Here is a 22407-nt window from a genome sequence, read left to right as displayed (position 1 = left end):
AGAGCTTCGGTAGACATTCTGGCATGACAATTCTCATTACTCAGAGTCGGAGGCCAACGCAGGGATCATGAAATGCACTGTAATGGACCTTGATGCTATGATAAGGCACTCAAGCCTCGCAACGGTTGCTTAAGGACCGTTGCCGCGGCCTCGACTCTCACGGACTCACAGACATACATTCTACAAGTTTTGAGATTTCAATTCAAATTGGAAGTACAGCCATTACGTACATTATCATTACCATGTCTATTCAAAGCGAAGCACGAACTTCATCCCAATACTCTCTGAAGAAGAATCTCGACGGCGCCATTAAGCAGTGCTCCTTCGACCTATTGTCCATATGGCTCTTCACCTTCAGCGATCTCAAGACGATTGTCGGGCCAAAGACACTGTTTGGACTCGTGCATGCTCTTTCTGCAGACGTTTTCAATTTTGATCACTTCGCCACTCCGAGCGACCTGCGTATTCTTCTTCGCACACCCATCGTGTTATGGTGGACGTGGATAAACCTTCTCCCTTTCTCAATCGACAACCAGAGGCAGCCAAGTGCCGTGCTCGAAGATGCAGCGAACAAACCTTGGAGGCCGCTGCCATCACGACGGATCGAAAGCGAGCAGGCCAAGAAGTGGATGTTGGCCCTCTATCCCGTGGCCGTTCTAACGAGCATCTGCACTGGGGGCCTTCGACAGTGCATCGCCCTGGTCTTCCTTGGCGTCTGGTACAACGATCTTGGGGGATCAGATACGCATTTCCTCATACGCAATTTCATCAACGCATGCGGCTTCGTTTGTTACGCATCGGGAGCGATGGAAGTGGCCTTGGGACGAGCACTGCCGGTGTCTCTGACAGCAATCTCGTGGTTTGCCATGATTGGCGCTGCGGTGCTGACATCTGTGCATAGTCAGGACATGGCTGATCAAGAGGGGGACCGGCTGCGCGGCAGGAAGAGCGTGCCGCTGACCGTTGGAGACGAGCCGAGCCGATGGACTATTGCCCTTTTCGTGTCGGCATTCAGCATCCTCGGTCCATCCTTTTGGGGGCTGGCATGGCTAGGATACGCCGCACCTGTTGTCCTCGGAGCAACAGTAGCCGTACGGACCCTTAGCTGCAGGTCGGTAATGGCGGATAAGATTACATTTCGTGTCTGGAACTTGTGGATGGTAGCGATGTACTTTTTACCCCTGATTGCGAGCCGATCTCTGCATTACTTATCAACCTAACCATATATAACATGGTACCGATTATAACGCTGTCGTTACTCTGCACATTTGAGCTGTTGTGAGATCATTGGAAGTAAATATTGTAAACATGGTTCTCTCGACCGTCGGAGTTATCAGATAACGCTATTTTAGGTCTCGCCCCCACAGAGAAATTAAAGGGCTGGTGTCCGAACTTCCGCTTAGGTCAGAGGAAGTGTGGTAGCCTAGATCCTGAGGCGATCGTCATCGCGTGCCGTGTCTCATGCACTATAGCAATTCCGTACGGCCATCCTCAAGGCAGGCATGCAATCGGCTTTATCGCGGCATTTCCTCCATATATCTACTCTTGTCCATGATCCCACGATGACCGCAGTAGGGGAAAGTCCTTAGCTGCGGGTTGACATTGGGAGATTGCACATACTATTGGCTCCTCCTCTTCTCACGGGGCTATCATCCACATGCACTGCAACCCTTTTCTATATGTGGTCAAAGTCAGCGTAGCAACGGCTGGAAAAAGGCCCCTTGTTTTATGCACTTCTGAGGGGGCAATCACGTTGGCTGCAGAAGGATTCAAGTATGAGTTGCGCGTATTGTCATCAATAGGCACTGCAAGCTTTTTTTGTATATGATCGACGTCAGCAAAGCAAGGGCTGGGGAAAAGGACCTTCCAAGTCGGAAGCCTCGCCGCCCGGTCTGCAGTCATCTATCCATGAGGTGCTAGATGTAAGCTGCAGGATGATACTGAGGTAGCATGCGGGATTTCCGTTCGTGCCTGTAATGGGCCAAGTGGAACTAAGTAATCGCTCATGAATACGGCCGCCTTTGAATCCGAGCGAAGCCCTGGTGGCGACCGCGGGTAAGTTTCGATTGTGAGTAAAATACATGCATCGTTATGGATTATAATGTTCGAAAATTGCTAAAAGTTTGATTTTCCATTTATTCCATTATGCAATAAATGAAGTTCAGCGTATACTGATACATGTATATATTTATAAGATATATAAGGTTAAATATGACTTGTTTATTATATTTTATAAGCAAATTAAAAAAGATTAAAAAAAATACGGGATTTTAAACCTTCTCCTCGCATATGCATAGCAATTTTCCTCAACTACGCTACATGGCGGCATAGCTGTGACTTTTTGAGGAGACGTTTCCTAGACATTTCCTGACAGAACGCTCTACGGCGAGCAATTCTTCTTTTATCAAACACCCTATTGACTGTTGGACTGCACCTCGAGTTTAATCAAGATGTCTCTCTCGAGCAAGACAGAAATATGCAGTGCAGAAATCGAGGAGCCAACGCTGACATCGCCAATCGTTCAACCGCCTCGAGCCCCCTTGCCAGCATCGGAGCATTTCTCCAAGGGCAGACTGCTTCTGGTCTTCTGCTCCCTGGCTATGGTTGTCTTTGTCGGCGCAATGGACACTGTCGCCATGACAGTAGCACTGCCGAGCATCACGCACGACTTTCACGGATCCAACTCCCTCTACGCCTGGATCCCTTCCTCGTACCTACTCGCACAATGTGTCACCGTACCCATCTGGGGCCGCTTCAGCGACGTCTGGGGCCGCAAGCCTCTGTTGCTGGCAGCCAGCGCACTTGCTTTTGTAGCCAGCCTGGTTACTGCGCTTGCCATCAACTCTCCTATGCTGGTCGTTGCAAGAACGCTGCACGGTGTCGGAACTGGCGGTTCGCTCGTACTTGCGAACATCTGCGTGGCAGATTTGTATGACTTCAAGCGCAGGGCCAAGTATCTCGGGCTATTGGGGGCTGTATGGGCTACTGCTGTAGCTTTTGCGCCGCTGATCGCTGGTGCTCTGAACCAGAGACTATCGTGGCGGTGGATATTTTGGATCAATTGTGAGAATATACATCTATCAACAACTAGACGATGCAAAGCTCATCATCTTCAGTGCCATGTATTGCAGCAGCGTTCCTATCCATCGCTCTTTGCCTCCAGACAAAGAACAAGAAAGTTCCCTTTGTCGCGGGTGTTCGGACCATCGACTGGCCTGGCATCGCTCTGATCAGCGCTGGTGCCACGCTCTTTCTTGTTGGCCTACAATCCGGTGGAACTATGACGCCATGGTCCTCTGCCTTGCCCATCACCCTCATCGTCCTGGGGACCTTATGCCTCATCGCCTTCGGCCTCGTGCAATGGCGCGTCTCTGCCAGGCCTCTGGTACCGCCTTCTATCTTCACGCAGCGCTCCAACGCCGCTGCCCTCCTGGTCTGCTTTTGTCAAAGCCTTGCCTTTATCGCCACCGCCTTCTACATCCCACTCTACTTTCAAGCCATCCTCGGTGCAACCTCGCTGCAGTCCGGCATTTGGTTCCTGCCCCTTGCGATCCCCTTCAGCGTCTTCTGCGTCGGAACGGGAGCTTTCATCAAGCGCACGGGGCATTATGTGAGCGTGATCCGCATCGGACTGGCCGCAATGACTCTAGGCTGCGCCCTCTTCACTACCTTTGCCGACGTGCAAGACTGGTGGCGCATCGTCTGCTTCCAGATTATCGCCGCCGTCGGTATCGGCCTTAATTTTTACGCTCCACTGCTGGCTCTGCAAGCCCACCTGGAGCCGGCAGTCGTGGCAGCAGGCACATCGGCCTTTCAGTTCGTGCGCATGCTTGCCAATTCCGTGAGTCTCGTGATTGGCCAGAGTATACTGCAAAATGCGCTGGGTTCCCAGAGTGGCGCGTTGCGTGCAGCAGGTATCCCCGACGCTCTGATCTCGCACCTGTCTGGGGGAGACACGGTCTCCGTGGCAGAGGAGATTACCACAGGTCAGACATGGGGATTGAGCGCGGCTCAAGCGGCTAGCGTGTTGTCAGCGGTCAACTTTGGCTTCCAGCGCATGTGGATCTTTTACGCCGCCGTCTCGGGTTTTGCTTTGTTATCGAGCATGGCTATTAGCCATGCGAAGCAGCCCAAACCGGCGCCACCAGCGACAACATGAGCCAATGTCTGTTCCGTGTGGGTGTAGCGGGTCGGAGGCGTTTACCGATGTGGAAAAAGGTGGCGAAGTCGGCCGGAACGGTGTAACAATAGGTGTATCCCACAGGCTGACACGTACCTGGGTATATACGTATATTTATAAAGGTTCTTCCTCAAAGAAACAGGTCCAAGAATCTTTTCTGCAGCATTTTCGTATTTTGTTTATGCCCCCGGATGTAATGATTAGCTATTAATAATCCATGCTAATATTTGGGCGAATGCTACAATATTCATGGTGTTGTTATACACAGAGTTCAGCAACGAACCCGCTTTCTTGTCATTTATCTGTTTGCACTTCCATGTGAAAAGGAAAATGAAGAATAACCGACTGGCCAAAACCCTCGTTCCAGCCGTATTCCCAGCCGTGTCGATGTAGCTTCCCTTGAGTGAAAAAACCACATTTTATTCTGCATAAACTGGTGGTCGAGATGATATAGAGATGTGTTCTCCAAATGCTTATAAATACAAAGTCTTTCTCCTCGTATGCGAGGGGGCCAAATCAAATCTCACACGCCTCTCAGACGGCTGACGTCTGGTCGCGGATCTCCATGTACTTGCGTGGAAGATTGTCGTCGTGTCTACTGCTAAGCGAATCCAGGGGCACCGACCGGCTCTTCTTCGAGGCCATCGAGTTTTCCAAGGTATAGGAGCGTTTGGCGGTGCTGTGCAACGGAGCCCCAGCGCGGCCATAGCGGATGAACTGGATGAACCTAGGCAGGATTGGAAAGCAGCCTGAAAGGATGACGGTGGTAAATTCAACAAAGCTAAAGGGCGCATTAGCAAACCAAGATCCGTACAACAGAGGAAGTGAAGACTTACGCCCAGATGCCGACCGGGTCGATTGCCCACGTCTCGTCCGCTGTCTGCGTGAGCTGTATGGAGTACACGAGACGCACGATACTAGCGACACAAGCAAGCAGACCGACGGCGAAGATGGCTATGACACCAATCTTGCGGCGCATGTCCATTTGTAGACGGCGGATGACGATGAGCGGCAGTATCAACGCAGACCAGTCCGAGACGATGTTGATGATCGACGTAGCGATAATGGAGCCGTTGGTAGAGATACAGGTGCCGGGCAGCGTCGTATCCCATAGCTTCTCACGGGGTATGCAGGCGCAAAGAAAGGCGATAAAAATGCTCAAGTCGAACAAGCCATTGGCCCAGATCATAGCCTGAATCCACCAATAGACAGAGTCATGCTTGGTGCCACAGAAGATGCGCTCCGTCTGCTTGAGCACGGAAAACTTTGCTGCAAACATCGTCGGCCCGTACAGGATCTCTGAAATATTGGAGAAGTTGGCAACGGCCATGACACCTGCGATGGAAACATTCCAAATATGGCGCCCTTGGCCGTGGACGCCGCTCGTGACGATGACCCCGACAAAGGCTGCAAGCCCGACTTCAGCGAACAGGAGAGCATCTACACAAAGTAGAGTCTGTCAGCAAGCTCTCACATCAACGGCCCAACGACACTGCGGGACGAAAGTCTTACAGTCCTCAACTTTGACAGCGCGAATCACGAATGCCTTTGTGAATATGCGGATGGCAACGAAGATGGCGGTCAGCGTCAAGCAGACTGCAGCGGCTGCCACAAGCCCCGGCTGCTGCGAAGGCGTCTCAGAAATGCCAGCTGTATACCCTGGAGGGGCTGAACCAGCCGGTGTCGTGTATATATCGATGTTCTCCATGATCTACGTCTTTCCAAAAAAGTTTTGACAGTCGAACGTGAAGAATGATGGATAACAACTGTGTCCAAGCCAAGTCTCGGAACTGCTAAAGACCTCCAAAAGAGTGTGTGTAAGCAAGAATGGAGAAGCGAGTGTCGCAGAGGTAACCTCTCGAGAGAAAAAGAAAGATGAAGAGGATGGCGACAAGGGAATGACACCTGCATGGCCCTAGTTCCCCTTTTGGCCGCCGCTGACATGGAGACATTGGTGACATTGGGGGCGAATGTGGTGGGCAGAGGAGGATGATGATCCTCGAGCAGTGAATCCTTAGAAAGGGTTGTGAACGGTATAGTGCGATGCGGTGACAATTAAAAGTTAGGTTCAATCTGTAGTCTGCATGTGAGACGTGTGTGTGGGGCCTTGGGTGTGATTGCACTGCGCCCATCTCTCCCTCCCTGCCGCCTTGATTGCTACTAGCAATGCAATAAATTTGCCCTCCTTTGGATGAAAGAGCAAAGGAGGCTGGGAAGGCATGGAATTAGTATGTATCTTATATATAAATAATAATATTAATAACATTAAAAATAAGTAAAATAATAGGAATACTAATATTAATAATAGTTAAATAAAAATAAAGAAAAAAATAAGATAATAATAGCTTAATAATTTTATAATTTTTACATGATTATTAAAAATATAAAACTTCACGGTCTCGTTAAAGTGTTAGACTATTTTTTGTTATTTTATTTTTATTACAATATTCGTTACGTCTTCTATCTTTTAATATATTATTCAATTAACCATCTTTATAAAGATAATTACTTTTTATACATAAAAAAGGTTGTTACGTATGTCATCGTTTGTATATCAATTGACCGACCCTGCGGATACTCGTATCTCGGTAGTTCCTCTCCCAGCGCACATTCGACGCTGCGTAGTCTTCACCTTATCCCAAGTCGTTCAGATCTTCCACCTTATTTTATCGTTCACACACCCTTTGCCATTGAGTGCGTCGAGTCTCTTCTTATTCCAGCATCTGCACCATTTTCATCTGCATTAGCAAATATGGCACCCTACACAGAGCTCGCTATCGCCTCCGCTCTGGCCGGCTTGCTCTCGCACAACCTGATCTTCATCCGGGACGAGCACCACCTGCGAGCACCAAAATATGTGCAGCTTGGCTGTCTGCTATTTTTCGTCGGCCTGGCGCTGCGTGCTCGATATGGCGAGGGACATGCGCTGAAGGAGACGAGCCTTGCGGCAGCATCCTTCCTCAGCGCCCTCTTCGCGAGCATGACTGTTTACCGGCTGGCCTTTCATCCGCTACGATCCTTCCCTGGCCCGCTCATGTGGAGGATCTCGAAGCTGTGGCACGTCTTCAGGGTTGCGCCAAGTCAGCAGAACTATCTGCTGCTTGACAAGCTCTACCACGAATATGGACCCTTTGTCCGCACAGGTAAGTGGTCGATCGAAAGGAAAGGCTCTAGCTCGGATTGCTAACGCAAGATAAGGTCCTGGTGAGTTGACGGTCTTCCATCCTCAGGTATTCGAGGCCATTGGAGGTACGGGGACCACGTGCATTAAGGCACCGTGGTATGACATGCTGTATCCTATGGTCGCAATCAATTCGGTGCGCGAAAAGGCAGGCTACGCACCGAGACGGAGAGTTTGGAACACTGCGCTCAGTGTCAAGGGTGAGTCTTCACGATTTCAATTTCGATAAAGCATGACTGATGAGACTCCCAGCTGTCCATGACGAGAAGAATATTGTACTGCGCGCTTTGTACAAGATGGGCGAGGCCTTTCAGGAGCGTCAAGGCCAGCCACTCAACGTTACCGAATGGATGTCATACTTCACGACTGATACCATGGGTGAGCTGGCTTTTAATAAACCGTTTGGCATGCTGGATAAGCATGAATGGTCTGGCCTTGTCCAACTGCTCCGCAATGGTCTGGGGATTTTGGGTACAGTAACGCCAGCTCCGTGGCTTGCTCATGTTGCTTTTACCTTCTTGCCTAAATCGCAGCTGCTCTGGGCTGCTCTTGTTAAACTTGCAAAGAGCATAATGGAGGATCGATTGGAGAGGGACTCAGCAAAGACGGACGCTAGCTACTGGATGATCGAGGCGGAGCGGAGAACAGACGATACAGTCAGTATAAATAACCTCTACGGAGATGCATTCGCCATGATCATCGCTGGAAGGTCAGTAATCCCCGGTGGGCGGCGCAAGCCAGTAGCTAACAGAAGCAGCCATACCATCGCAACGACCCTGATTTTCACACTCAAAGAGCTCGCCGATGATATAAATATGCAGGAAACAGTGCGCGCAGAGATCGACACGCTGCGCGCGTGGGATGATATCGAGGGTCTGGCGGAACTGACCAACCTGAATGCAATCCTGAACGAGGTCATGCGCCTATACCCTGTTGTCCCAACAGGCGGCATCAGGATGACGACAGACGAGCCCATCACCATTGGCGATACCGTCATCCCACCGTACACGACAATAGTAGCGCCGCGATACACCATCAGTCGCCGTAAGACCAATTCTCCCACTATGTCATTCGTCACTAACAGGAACAGTTGAAAACGCTTTTGAGCGCGCCTCAGAGTTTGTGCCAGAGCGGTGGACAACCAAGCCTGAGATGGTCAAAGACAAGCGCGCCTTCAATCCCTTTAACAACGGTACGCTTATGTAGTTCCATTCCTCGTCCTAGATTTTCATTTCATCCTTTCTGTACTGACTTAGATTACAACAGGCCGTCATTCTTGTCCTGGCAAGAACTTGGGCCTCTTGGAGGTGCGCCTCTGCCTGAGCATGCTTCTCTCGAGCTTCAATATTCGTTACGCTACAGGCGAGGATGGCAGCCACGTATGGGCCGACATGACGGATTCCTTCACTGCTAATCCAGGCGCATTGAAACTTACATTCACATCACGAGAAAAGGCAGCAGCATAGTAGCACGAAAATAGTCGGAAAAATTGGATTTACTTGTATTCAGCTCGTGTATCGCTGGAAAAGGAGGGTAGTGCCGCTCGCAATATATTTATAAACCGAAACAAAGTCGAGGGAATGCAGCAAGACAAGCGCTCAGATCAGTTCCATAGGCCCTGTCATCAGGCAAATCGTACAAGAACTAAATCCTTGTGCCTATTGAATATCTATTCTGCGATACGCTACAGCAGTTATCTCAATCCATCTGGATAAAGGTCATCCAGACCAAAGTTCCAATCCTTTGCAGCTGAGATCAGAAAGACCATCCAGTCACTTTATCACCAAGGAGCACTATTATACTCCAAGGTTGCCTAAGTCAGCCTGCAATCAAGAATTCTGATAAGCTCAGCAGCCATATGCTCAACAATTTCGCATCAGTATTTTAGGGCTCTCCAGAGACTATAAGTCGAAGCACCCCCTTGTGAACACCCCCCCCTTGTGGACACCCCTGGCCAGCTACATCGCATATATATATATACATTGATTTATATACATTTCTCTTCCTAATCAGCTACTACGATACAGTTCTCCTCATTAGTAGGTAATTCGGCATCGCTCTCTTCATTTAGACTATCGTCATTCCTGTTGACTGCATTTTGAGCTTTCTGTATAGCCTCAATATCTGCAAACCTCGAATTTGGGCTTGTATCTACCTTCCTTCTTTTAGTTAGCTTTCTGGCCTCAGCCTGCTTTTCCAATACCTCATTCTTTTCCAGGGCTCTAGCTAGTTCGACATCCCTCTCACTGAATGCTTTGCATATCTTCCTGAAAAGTATACGTTGTACTAGCAAAGATGAAAGCTGGTGCTGATTCTGCTGTAGTTAATAGTATATATCTTGAGCTTCGCAAGGCATTGAAAAGATAACTGCCTAGCCTGAGGAGGCTTTCAGGGTATTCTGGGCTGCTTTTGATGCTGTTGACTTTGAATTTGCCTGAATCTGGATGAACTGAGAGGTGTTCTCGAGGAGAAGAGGGCTGAGAAGTGGCTTGGAAGGTCTAACAGGCTATAAGCCTGAAGCATTCCATCCAGACTTGATATTCTGGCTCGAAAGGCCTTTCAAGCGAGCTGTGGCAGAGGCTATAGAGGCCTCGAGTGAATGAGGCCTGGCTGGCCACCCTGACTCACTGGCCTGAGCTATTCAATAGAAAAGCAGTAAGTTGCTAGATATGCTAGCCCAGTTGGAACTAGTGCCAATTGCCCTTCTATATAGAAGTGTTATAACTCATCCAACATGCAGGTCACGAAACAGGTCACAAGTAACAAGGACCAGGTGTTAAGAATCCAACGTTCTGATAAAGCATTGATTACATAACCCAGAGTTAGGGTTATAGGCATGACCAATCAGAAAGGATAGCTTTGGATATATGCTATCCAGAGCTAGCAGGATAACTTGGATATGTTGCTATCCAACATATTCATACTAAAGAGCTGAATATATAAGAACACATTCATTACCATTAGATAGATTCAGTATATAGCTCTTTAATTATCAATCTAAGTATCAGATTACTCTCTTACTCTAATAGCTCCAAAAACAGTGAATACTTGCACAGTTACTCAGTTGTATTTCCATATTCAAAGCTTATACTTAGCACTGCTCTTGTTAATATAAAACTCATTATATACTTTGAAATCTTCGGATTACTGCAGTTGTAATGAGCACTGCAGTAATCCGAAGATTCCTAAGTATACGAGAGATTTATGCTAACAAGAGCGGTATCAAAGTATCAAGTTCTTGAATACGGAACCGTACAAGTTCTGATGAGCGATGCAAGTATTCACTGCTTTTGGAGCTACTCAGTATAGAAGACTGAATACTTAGATTAACAACTGAAGAGCTATATACTGAATCTATCTAATGATAATGAACGTATTCTTATATATCCAATTCTTCAGTATGGATTGTAAGGGTTGGTGATTGATTATTACAGTTTACTGCTTGAATTGTGAGAACTAATTATTAACTGCTCCAATCCCTTTCTGATTAATTGTAATCTATAATTCTAATCCTAGATTATATAATTCTTGTTAGTTGTTTGATGTTGAATCATGATATCTGATTCTTATTACTCGTAATCTGTTTTGTAAAGTGCATATTAGATAAATTATAACATTATCTTCCTTCTATTAGTTATTGTTCCCAACAATCTTTTATAAGTATTCTGGCAAATCTTCTGTATATGATCTTATCTTCCTAATCCGAACAATGAGCAGAATTGATAAAACTTGCTACAAAAAGACAGAACAGTCTACCTTTCTCTGGCTTATTGCTCTTTCTTGTTATATTGAAATGCTGATGTATTCCTTCTGCAGCAGTTGCAAAGCTTGCTGCCTTGCTTCTGAGGAAGATTCGTTATGCTATACGGAATGCATTAAGTACAAGCGTGGGAATTGTGATATATACAGATTGTTGCTATCATAGATGGAAAAGATTGTAGCTCAGCATTCCGCTGCTGAAGCTGCTCTTGATAATGCAGAGGAGGAGCTAGAGCGTGCTACAGCTAAGGTGCGCTGGCTGCGGAAACAGCGCAAGCTGTAAGCTGAGAAAATAGCATGCGCTATCCATCGTAGTCTGGATACGATTGAGGAGCTTGATTGTATAGAAGCGGAGAAGCTAGCGAGAGAGCAGCAGGCTTGTATTCCTATTGATTCTCTTCCTAAGAAGTTTTCTGCTTTGGTTTTAGAAGAGCTCTTCTGATCTTCTGATAGTATGTTGGATTATTTCTTTTTAAGCGATATGAATAGTATTGAAGGTGATGAAGGTTCTTCTGATGCTTAAGAGGCTTATCCCGAGTCTTGGTCTGGGACGGAGCGATTGTCCTAGGTGCTGGTTTCTCTCTTTTTCCAATATTCAGCTACTTTTTTCTGAGTATTTTTGATATTTTTCTGTAGTTTCCATGAATTTTCGCTTGCTAAGTAATCTTTCCATTTGATAAGATATTCTCTTGTATTGTTTGTACTTTTATACTTAAGGATTTTCTCTATCTTATATTCTGATTCATTATTTTCTACTTCTACTATATCATTCTCTAATATTTCCTATACTGCTGATTCTAGCAATAAGATATGGAAAACTGAGTATATTCTTATTCTATAAGATAATGCTAGTTTGTAATTAACTAAGAAAATTTATTGCAAGATCTTGAATAGTTCTAATTTTTTATAATTAAATTTGTTGCTAGATTTGATTGTTTTGATGTTTTTCTGAAGTAGATAGATCTTATCTCCCTTCTGTAGAATTAGTTTCTTAATTCTTTTGGAGTTTGCATATTATGCTATTCATTTCTGAACAAATTATAGTTTTGATTAGAATTCTTTCTAAACTTTCTTAATCTTCTTAATTCTTTTATTTACAGCTTCTATATCTGCTTCTAGCAGTACTTTGTAATAAGCTGTTGGATTGTATTTATAGAATATGAAGAATAGTAACTTCTTTGTTATGCTTATATCTATGCTATTATAAGCGAACTATATAAGAAGCAATAGATTAATTCAGTTATTCTATTTCTGATTAATATAGTATTGAAGATATTGTTTAATTGTGGCAGTGGCCATAGGGGCCTTAGGTGAATGAGGCCTGGGTGGCCACCCTGACTCACTGGCCTGAGCCATTCAATGGAAAGGCAGTGAGTTGCCAGGTACGCTAGCTCAGTTGGAACTAGTGCTAATTGCCTTCTATATAGAAGGCAATTAGCAAGCGTGCCTTGAGATAGATTAATTGAAGAATCATCTTCCCTTCTACCATTTGTACAGCCCCTAGAGTGCCTTCTACAAGTAGTAGCTACGATCATACACTGCATTGAGGAATTCCTTGAGGATTCACCCCACGAAGCTACTGCGCTAATACGCCCACCTGGGAAATCAGTGGCCTTGGCAACCCAAAAACACCAAAAGCCCACTATTATGAAGATTGTAGTACCAAAACAACAAGCTCTTAGCACCACGCTTACCTGAGACTGTGCTACGGACTTCCCTGATGCGTTACGCTCACCTGAAACCTTGCAAACAGGCGTTTTCATCAAAAACACCACAAAAAACCATCAAAAACACGCCTACAGGCATTCACAAGCATTCACAGCTAAGCTGTTTTTTCCTTTTACTCCATTGCTGATGGAAGCTCTGGCAGTTGAAATCAGCAAGCATACTCTGATCCTCGCAAGCACTATAGACATCCTCGCGCAGATGCCACAAGTTACTCTGATTACAGCACGCTCATCTGAGAAGCTTAAACCATTCCCTAGCTTTTATATCCATCTATTGCTTATTGCTAATTAGCTTGATTAACAGCAATTCATTATTGATTTTAACCCTAGCAAGATAATCAGACAAGCTGAGCTAACTATGAGCAGTTTCTCAAAAAATCCAACTTAATCACCTATCTATCGTGCTACTACAGCCAATCTAGCTACCAGTCTAGCAACACAGCTAAGCAAAGATCCCAAACTTCTTTACAGATGCTCAACAAGTAAAGATGCAATAGCCTCTCGAGAAGAAGAAACCGCCAGTCAGAACAACCCATTCCAGGCAGGAAACTACTATAGCAACAGCTCAGCACTATTCGAATCCCCTGCTGCGCAACGCAAGACTAGCACTCTCTAATACAAGAATCCTAAAGAACCAGCTAACTTCTCAAACAACTCTGCCTTCAAGAAGTATATTCATTATATCAAAATGCAGGCTGATAATGCTAAGATAGCTGCAATTCATGCAAATCTGAAAATCAGGAAGACTTCGGAAGCTGTAGCGCATCTTAAGATCCAGCAAGCTACAATAGCTATTAAACAAGAAGCTCTTGATACTTAAGTTAGTAAATAAACTAATATGCTAGCTCAGCTGATACATTACTTCAAGCTTAGCCCTGAAGCTACTGCTTCAGATATTCGCTTTCAAGCTAGCAATAATAATCTACTTCCCGCTGTACCTGGCTCTTTACAAGGTTCAGCAGCTTTCTAACAAGCTATTCACTATAGCGCTGGAGGAGATAACTCTGATGATTCGAATAACAACTCCAACAACTAAGGAAGCAATAACAGAAGCTATCATCCTTCTAACAGGCCTCTAGAACCTAGATCAAGCAATCCTCATAACTAGCATAATAATACTCCATTCTCTAACTAATCAAGCATTCAGCATATTACTAAAATAAAAAGAGAAGAACTTGGAATCTTCAACTCTAAATACAACAATCCCAAAGATATTAGCATGATTATAATCAGCAAAAATCTCATCTTTACTAATATCTGATCCTTTCTAAACTATCTTGAGTTTCTCAAAGATAGCACGAATAATGCTGATATTGAGAACGAGATATTGCACATATTCAGCATCTTACTATAAGATGCTGCTATTTACTAGTAAACTAATGAATTAATCAATACTAAGTGCGCTAAGCTTTGTTAAGAAGAATATAGCATTATTACTAATCTCCTAGCTCAGCAATTCGCTATGAAATCTATGCATACTATACAAAAATTCTGCAAAAGCTATCTAATCTTGAGAAACATTGCTGAGAACAAGTTTGCTCTGCAAAAGTTTATTCAGAAAAATCTTCGATACATACACAGTATAAGCATTCTCAACTGCGAGAATCTCAACTAGAAAAGCGTCTTGAATAACATCTGAAGCAAGATGAATAAATGCATTCAGCACTATCTTGCTTCTTCTTATTGCTACAATATTCTGAACAAGTATATAAAGAAGATTGAGCAGATTAAGAGCATTTTAATCAATATTGCTAATTAATGCTACTCTAAATACTACAGAGAAAAGAATAGTTATTGAGACTATTCCTTAGCTTGCAAGTACAACTCTTACATTAGCAGCAACTGCTGCAACAACCGAGATTATTAAGATAACTGCGATTATAATTGCAGAAGAGATTGTAATTATAACTGCTGCAACAAAGATCAGTTAAGCTATTGTAATAAGAGCGTAACTCGTTCCTCAAGATACAAGCCTTGAGATTGCAATTTATATCAAAACTGGGATTCCAATTGCAACAAGCCTCGAGATTGCAACTGCAACTGTAATTATGATTAATCCAGAAAGGATAGCAAGTCTAAGAATTACAAGAAATGCAACTGGAGTTGCTTAGCGATTTCCAACAAAAAGAAAGCTTACAATATTACTAAGAATAAGAATGAAAATATGCTCTTTGAGAATAACAGTAATAATTTATCTTCATTTAGCAATAGATAGATATACTGAATCGATAATTCTAAACGATTATTCTTGCTAACCTTATCATACTACTCTCAATCGCTTAGCTCTGTAAGCTGCATCTACAACTTATGCAAAGTCAATTACTCAGTTAATTGCATATATATCTTCTATAATAAAGAGTTTGATTCTCGAAGCTAGATATTCCAGTATATAAGCGCTTGCCAGAATCGAAATCAGAAAACAAATATCTTTAAAGAGATTAAGAAATATCTGAAGCATATTATATCTTTTGGAACTACTTCGCTTGAAACAAGCATATCACCAGTTCAATACTATAATAAAAACATTCTTACAGAAGCTACGCTCAAAAAGCAGCTAAATAAGCTTATCAGCAGTTATACTCACATGAAAATCACTATACAAGCTACTCCCACCAAATCTGATATAATCTTCTATAAAGATACTAGCACTAGTTACAACTTAGTAGACTAACAGTTCCTTAATCAGTTCCCTGCTGCTGAGATCTCAGTTTACAAGCTTCAAAAGATCAGGGATGTGGGAAAGAGCACAATCATGCTATTCAAATACGCTGAATGAGACTTCTACGCCTGTAGCAGGCATGCCAACAGCTCTTCTGAACTGCTATATTAGCATGCTGAAGCATGGATTGTAGATAACCTACCTGCTGAAGCTCTTATTAACAACGGATAGCTTAAAGCTTGCAAAGCTATTATCAATTACAAGAATTAAGCTATTATATATTCAGAACAAAGCAACTTCCAGATGCCTTTCGAGATTCAGCATCAGGCCCTCTTACCTACAGTGCGAAAGATAAGAATAGCTCACGCTTATATTATCAGCTCTAGCAAGACTGCTCAAGTAGCTATAAGATATGCTAAACTGCTTAAAAGCTGCTCATTCTCTTTCACATCGATTTACAGCACTGCGCTGAATATGCAGATCAATGCTTCTTCATCTCCTATAGTAACCCTGCACAACGCTACAAAAGAAGCTATCAAGATCCTCAAAAGCATCTGCATAGGAACTATTCACGAGTGTAAGAATATAAGATGATTCAAAGTTATCTTCAAGAGCACTGTAAAAGCTCTAGCAGTAGCAGCTATCTTGGAAGGATTAGCATCGATCTACTAGCTAGCTAACATTTATACAATAGATGCATACAGCATACAATTCACATCTTCATTAAAGATTCCTGTTAATCAGATAGCAGTAAATGAAGAATTCAATCTCATACTAGAGATTATTGCAACAGCTAAGAGCGCAGAAACAGAGATACATTCTATTAGTAATTTCCTGCTAAGGAATAGCTTATTCTTTACATCTTACAGCAACGCTGTTTATTACTCCCTCAGCAATATAGAAATAGCTTATAGCATCAACCTCTTAATGAATATTGAGATACTACTATTCAATAATCACAACTTCAATATACGGAAACCTTCAATCATTATCAAGAGATCTCTAAGCATTAAAGCTCTAAACGAAGCTTTAGCAATAATCCTTGATAATAGCATTTGCATCTATTCACAGAATCCGGTCAAAGCTCGACAATTCAAGAGGATTATCGAAAAGTATTCTGCTATATGAGAAAACAAAAGCTCTCTTAATATGCTTGAGAATCAGATAATAAAGATCTCCTTAATAGAAGAATAGCAATATGCAAAACTGAATCATTCCTGCTATCCTGTTTCCCGCAAGAACGAGAAGTTCATCAACCAGATATACAAAGAAATATACAAAGCTAGCTGCTTCGAGTTCGCTAACAATGTTTATTCATTTGCATTGCTAATCTTCATAGTCTAGCGAACAGTATACGGAAAGGAAAAGAGCTGCATCATTGCAGATCTCAAAGCTTTCAACAAGTAAGCAGTACCTGATAATTACCCCCTTCCTCTTCAGTTAGATATAATTAAAGCTATATACAGTAAGCAGTACATCACAATTATCAATGCTATAGCTTTCTTTTACCAGTTCTCTATTTATTCTAAGTATTGTAATCATTAGACTATAGTTATATATCATAGCCTTAAGCAATCAATAATAGCTCTAATAAGCTATTGCAACTCGCTAGCTTACGCTCAGAGATATATGAACAGACTACTTCGTAATCACAGGCACTTTATTAAGGCATTTATTGATAATATTGTAATCTTCTCAGATTCGTTTGAAGACTATCTGAAGCATCTCAATATCGCTCTGAATATCTTTAACAGAAAGGAAATCTCTATTTCTCTTACAAAAAATTATATCAGTTTTCTCTTAATCAAACTTCTTAGCTTCTATATTAATGCACTTAGCCTGTTTACTACAAAGAAATGCACTGAAGCCTTTCGGAAGATAATCTTCTCTAGAAATCTTAAGAATCTTGAAACCTATCTTAGTACAATCAGTTTCCTACAAACAATAATCCTGTATTATATGCAGCTTATAGAACCGCTTCAACTGCAAAAGACAGCGCTGCTAGCTAAAAGCTGTAAGCTTGAAAAAATCATATCTGGGAAGAAGTTGCAGCATCAAGCTTATATACATCGCATATACTATAAGCTAACAGATGCTGAAAAGATAGCTTTCGAGGATCTACAGAATACTATCTGCAGAAAGATGCACTTATACTATATGAAACTATTGCAGAAGCTGTTTATTTAAGTAGATAGATGCTTGCAACAAGAATTTAGCATAATAGTTTTTCAATTGAAAGAAGATGTCAGGGTAAAAAGGGCACACAAGTGAGGTGAAGGGGTGTGAGCTGCTCCCAAGCCGCTCTGTTGACGCTTCCATTCAAAGGGACTACTGAACCTATCTCCCTCCTCCTCTTTTTCGCTGCTGGATCTGTTGTTCCCCTTTCCCTTATGTACACAATTGGCCTGGACTAGATGGGATGACAATGGCCTGATGGCCACGCGGCATCGTACGAGAGCGCTGCTTCGGAGCGAAGCTCTCGCAGCAGCTCTGGACCGCTACCAGGGGTTGCAAGAGCTACCTATTTTCTTTGTGCGCATACAAGCCCTAACAGAATCCTCCCTCTTCCAGATTCCTGTTCCCAGGAACTATGCGCCCGAGCTGCTCTCGCACGGATCCACAGGTCTCTTCATACTTGTCAATAGTTCTCTCATCAGTTGATCCTTGTTGTTGGGGTGCCTCGCTCTAAAGAGCTAAGTTTCTCTCCGCTGGTAAGTTATGTGATGTTGTGAAGGTTGCCCCAGCGCTAGCGCAGCGCAGATGCAGCGTGGTTACAAAGACTGCGCAGCTTGGCGTGGTTGTCTATGCTACTGCGATCTCGGAATAGCTTCTAGAGCCAGACAACAGGGTTGCCTGGGGTGCATGCGCTAGTGGGGCACTGTTGTTCCTTATTTCGCTCTTGCGCCTGAATCTCCCTCTCTTTCTGTTTTCCCTTTCCTCAGCTATTACAGTAGCAGCAGCAGTAACAATAACAACAACAGCAGCAACAGCACGGTATGTATATTCCTATCCTCTGAAGCATTGTATGGAAGCTGATTCATTGCAGATATCTTCTTTTACTGCTATCAACACGTCTGGAGAGGCTGCGCTGGCTCCTGAGGTCTCTGAGGGTTAGACCGTCCCTGAGGCCTCGGAAGCTGGCAATGCCTCCTCCGGCGCTGTTGACGCGGTGCCCCCTCTCTGCCACTCTCTGCCCTCTGGCGCCCCTGCTGCTCCCTCGTCCCCTCCTTCTCGTGGCCGCTGCAGCGGTTAGCGTGGTAGCTGCAAGGCCCCCGCCAGCAAGAAGCGCAAGAGAGCTTCTCCCTCGCTCTCGCCCTCGCCCTCTCTCTCGCTCCCGCCCGAGTTCCTCGCGACTCTCTCCCCGGGGGTTCCTCCTCCCGTCACTCCCACGGCCTCCGTGAGTACCCAGATATACCGTGTATACAGCGTCGTACTGACATTGTCAGGCTGTTAAGAGAAAGAAGGTTTCTGCAGAGCCGGGTGCGGTGCGCTCCCTAGCAGGCTGGTGCTAGGGGTGCGTGCGCTGCCGCATTCAGGAGCTGGGTATCCGGTGCTAGGATCAGGCGGGTGAGCAAGCTCCCTTATTGCTGTTCTACTGTTCCTCATGCTGACTTATTATAGGTTTTGGTATCTGTTGTTTTCAGTGCGCTAGCAACAATCATTCTTGCTACTCTGTAAGTAGTATTACTCCTGCTCCCTCTTGTTTTCCGCGCTGCTCACAAGCTGCTATAGCTTTCATACGAAGCGAGCTTAGCTCTGGATGGTGCGTGCGCCTTTGGTCGGGAGCTGACTGATGAGGACTTGCAAGGTATTCTCCAGCTGGTGCGCTCTGTAAGCGCTGCTTCTGCGCTGGTAGTTAGTACGTTTCCTGCTCCCGTTTTGAGTGAGGAGTTGATGTTACTGCTCCAGCGCAGTGTTAGCGCTTTGGAAGTACTGGCTGAGGCGGCTTGCAAGCTCTCTGAGGCAGCTTCTGAAGAGGAAGGGTAATCTCTTTAAAAACCCTGGGTGGGTGAGCGCGCTTTTACAGCGTAGGAAATAATTAGCACTGATTGCCACGATGCAGGAGCGTTGCTAACTCCCTGGGTGGGTGGACTATATAAGAGTTTTTAGTTTTCCAATTAAAGACTGAGCAGCTTCTGCGCTGTATTGTTACTGCTTCAACTATGCTTTGTATTCTTTGATTAATGGTTCGTTATTAATAAATGCTTGTAGTTCTTATGAATCCTTATTGCTGCTATATTCCTTTCAATATATAAGGAATTAGCGGTTTCTAAGTAGCTCTCGGTATGCTAGAATAGCTTTCATCTTTCAATGCGCTTCTTTCTTGAGATCGATATCAGGATGCGCCTCGAGCTCTTCTTCATTTTGTTTATTGAAGTTCTTTAGAGCTATAATTAGAAAGATATTATAGATCTTGTATTTCGCTGGCAATTCAAGCTTATATGCTAGTTTATGCGCTTCTACAATCTCCAGCATTCGAAAGAGGCTAAGATATTTGTTTGCTAGTTTATTGTTAATACTTTTTTAGCATAAATGCTTAGCTGAGATGAGGATGGGATTGCTAAGGGAGAATCTTTTATCAGTATAGCATTTGTTATACTATCTGATATATGCTTATCTTGCATGATTGAAGCTTTTCTGAGCTTTCTTACAAGCTTTGGTGAGATCTTCGAGCTGCTCTGAGATCTTAGGGATGTAGCTTGGGCGCTGCGTGTTGATATCTGTTGGTTTTGTTAGTTGGAATCTATAGAGCAATATAGCAGGTAATGATTCTGTTCTGCTATAGTTTGCACTGTTATACGTTATCTGTGCAAGGGATAAGTGCTGCGCTCAATCTGCTTGAGAAAGGCTGCAATAAGTGCAGAGATATTATTCGAGATTCTGATTCTGCTGCTCGATTTGTTTATCTATTTGGGGATGAAATGCAGTGCTTAGGCGCTGCTTGGTTCTCAGGTGGAAGCAGAAGTTAGTTCAGAAGTAGCTTATAAAGAAGCTTTCTCTGTCTGATATAATGCTTTCAGGAATGCTGTAGAACTGATATATATATTATAATATAATATCTGCTAAGCTGCTGCTTATAAGCTGTGTTATTGTTGGAATGTATAGAGTGTATTTCGAGTATCTGTTGATAATTACTAGAATAGCATTGTAAGCCTTATTGTAGAAACTGATGGATCCGAGCAGACTGATGATAAAGTTCATTAATATCTCAGCTTATGAACGAGTTGCTGGTAGTAAGGGACTGAGCAGGCTGTATAGGTGTTGTTTCCTCGTTTTTATCCGCTAGCATACTGCATATGTGTTAATATATTTCTTTATATTCTTAGCTAATACATTCCAATAGTAGTAACAAGAAATCATCTTAGTGAACTTAGCTATGCTGAGATAGCTAGCTGTTGGATTATCATGATATGCTTTTAAAAGCTTCTTGCGAGTTGATGAATGGTTTGGTACAAATATACATCTCCTGAAGCATAGCAAGCTCTTGATAACTTGCTATAGCTCCATACCAGCTATAGAGCTGCATATTTACTTCTTGCGCTAAGCTTCTGTTTAAACAAAAACGTTTTCTTATTGCAGTTGTAGCAGATATGCTCTCATTAGCTTTGCAAGCTGCTCCAGTGCTATTATTACGCTTTGCTTCACTGCTAGGTATGGAAGGGTAGTTAGTTTGCGATCCGATACTTAAGCAATATTAATTGCTAAGCGGATATTCTGCTTCAACTCTGCGCTCTTGCTTGAATAGCGAAGAGCATACTCTCGAAAACAGGAGATACTCAGGTCTGCTGTCTGCTCAAACTCTGCGCTCTTGCTCAAATAGCGAAGAGTGTATACTTGAAAACAGAAGATATTTAGGTTTGCTGCTTGCTTCACTCTTACTCTTCGAATATAATTAATATAAGATTTTCTCTGATTTTTCAGATTCTTCATTATAATGAAATTGCTGGGGCTTTGCAGCTTCTGCTCAGCTCTTCCTCTTCTCTGATAATCTAGCTGCTTGGATAACTCATTAGCTGGATTGGATTTGCTGGGATAGTACTGAATAATGAGATTATATATGCTGAGATTGTTCAGCTAGTGCAACTAGCAAGCAGATAGCTTCTGTTTAGTCTCCTAGTATTGCAAGTTGAGATGGTTTGTAAGGATGAGTATAGGCTTAAGCAGATATAATAAATAATGCTGCTAGTTTGATATAGTGTTCATAATAGCTAATAGCTCGATATCCTTCATACTATACTATATTTCTGTTGGAGAGAGCTTCTTTGAATAAAAGGTAATTGGATGTTAGCAGCTTTGAAATAGCTGAGCTAGTACAGCTTCTATAGCGAAAGCAGAAGCATTTGTTTCAACTCTCGTTAGTAATGCAGCATCATAGTAGTATAGCAATGGAGCTGTTGTAAAGAGTATAATTAGAGTTTTGAAAGCTACTTAAGCGCAGTTCAAGAATACAATCATACTTATGCTGCTGCTTTGCAAAAGATTGGTTAATAATATAGTAATCTTGGAGTAGTTCTGTATAAATCGATAGTAAAATTCAGTAAATTCAAGAAATATCTGAATATTGCAGATAGTGCGCAGAAGCAGCTACTGCATAATAGCTGCAATGCGCTTCTTATTCATACTGATTCCTTCTGGGAATACTACAAAGCTTAGGAATTCCATCTGTTGTATGTTGAACTTGTATTTCCTCAGATTGAGATATAGCTCTCATTGCTGTAGCTGCTTCAAGATCTCTTGAATGTGGCTTGTATACTGCTTAGCATTATTACTGTAGATTAGGATATTATTCAGGTAGATGATGCAGATTATATCTACTAGGCTTGCTAGCGCCTTGTTAATGTATGCCTGAAATGTGGCTGGGGTGTTGGTGAGGCTAAAGGGCAGAATATAGTACTCGAAA

At 43.5% G+C, this 22407-nt stretch overlaps 7 protein-coding genes across 7 annotated transcripts; 5 read left to right on the top strand and 2 right to left on the bottom strand.

Annotated features, from left to right (window-relative positions):
• Positions 1-242: 242 nt before the first annotated feature.
• On the top strand, positions 243-1220 carry M406DRAFT_339778 (uncharacterized protein; the record flags this gene model as incomplete). Its single annotated transcript, XM_040921486.1, has 1 exon — positions 243-1220. The coding sequence occupies one exon, from the start codon at positions 243-245 to the stop codon at positions 1218-1220; it is 978 nt and encodes a 325-aa protein (XP_040775023.1).
• A 1308-nt stretch (positions 1221-2528) lies between these two features.
• On the top strand, positions 2529-4312 carry M406DRAFT_277540 (MFS general substrate transporter). Its single transcript, XM_040918318.1, has 2 exons — positions 2529-3063; positions 3117-4312. Exons 1-2 carry the CDS (start codon positions 2601-2603, stop codon positions 4157-4159), a joined length of 1506 nt encoding a protein of 501 aa, XP_040775022.1. The 5' UTR covers positions 2529-2600; the 3' UTR covers positions 4160-4312.
• Positions 4313-4437: 125 nt separating this feature from the next.
• On the bottom strand, positions 4438-5180 carry M406DRAFT_356413 (uncharacterized protein). Its single transcript, XM_040923443.1, has 2 exons — positions 5017-5180; positions 4438-4961 (listed from the first exon to the last, which is right to left on the bottom strand). Exons 1-2 carry the CDS (start codon positions 5163-5165, stop codon positions 4715-4717), a joined length of 396 nt encoding a protein of 131 aa, XP_040775021.1. The 5' UTR covers positions 5166-5180; the 3' UTR covers positions 4438-4714.
• On the bottom strand, positions 5162-5912 carry M406DRAFT_356412 (uncharacterized protein; the record flags this gene model as incomplete). The annotated part of the gene is made up of 2 exons (XM_040923442.1): positions 5693-5912; positions 5162-5620 (listed from the first exon to the last, which is right to left on the bottom strand). Coding segments are annotated over exons 1-2 (654 nt in total), but the record flags the coding sequence as incomplete, so codon positions are not given.
• A 918-nt stretch (positions 5913-6830) lies between these two features.
• Positions 6831-7794, top strand: M406DRAFT_356411 (cytochrome P450; the record flags this gene model as incomplete). Its single annotated transcript, XM_040923441.1, has 3 exons — positions 6831-7323; positions 7379-7561; positions 7614-7794. Coding segments are annotated over exons 1-3 (753 nt in total), but the record flags the coding sequence as incomplete, so codon positions are not given.
• A 24-nt stretch (positions 7795-7818) lies between these two features.
• On the top strand, positions 7819-9061 carry M406DRAFT_356409 (cytochrome P450). Its single transcript, XM_040923440.1, has 4 exons — positions 7819-8070; positions 8119-8405; positions 8452-8553; positions 8628-9061. The coding sequence occupies exons 1-4, from the start codon at positions 7934-7936 to the stop codon at positions 8825-8827; spliced, it is 726 nt and encodes a 241-aa protein (XP_040775018.1). The 5' UTR covers positions 7819-7933; the 3' UTR covers positions 8828-9061.
• Positions 9062-17168: 8107 nt separating this feature from the next.
• M406DRAFT_224929 (uncharacterized protein) lies at positions 17169-17426 on the top strand (the record flags this gene model as incomplete). The annotated part of the gene is made up of 1 exon (XM_040915710.1): positions 17169-17426. A coding segment is annotated over one exon (258 nt), but the record flags the coding sequence as incomplete, so codon positions are not given.
• Between the last annotated feature and the right edge of the window lie 4981 nt (positions 17427-22407).

This window comes from Cryphonectria parasitica (genome assembly GCF_011745365.1).
Source record: "Cryphonectria parasitica EP155 unplaced genomic scaffold M406scaffold_5, whole genome shotgun sequence".
Taxonomy (NCBI): domain Eukaryota; kingdom Fungi; phylum Ascomycota; class Sordariomycetes; order Diaporthales; family Cryphonectriaceae; genus Cryphonectria; species Cryphonectria parasitica.
Note: the sequence above shows the minus strand (reverse complement) of the source record. Positions and strands in the feature narration are given on the sequence as shown.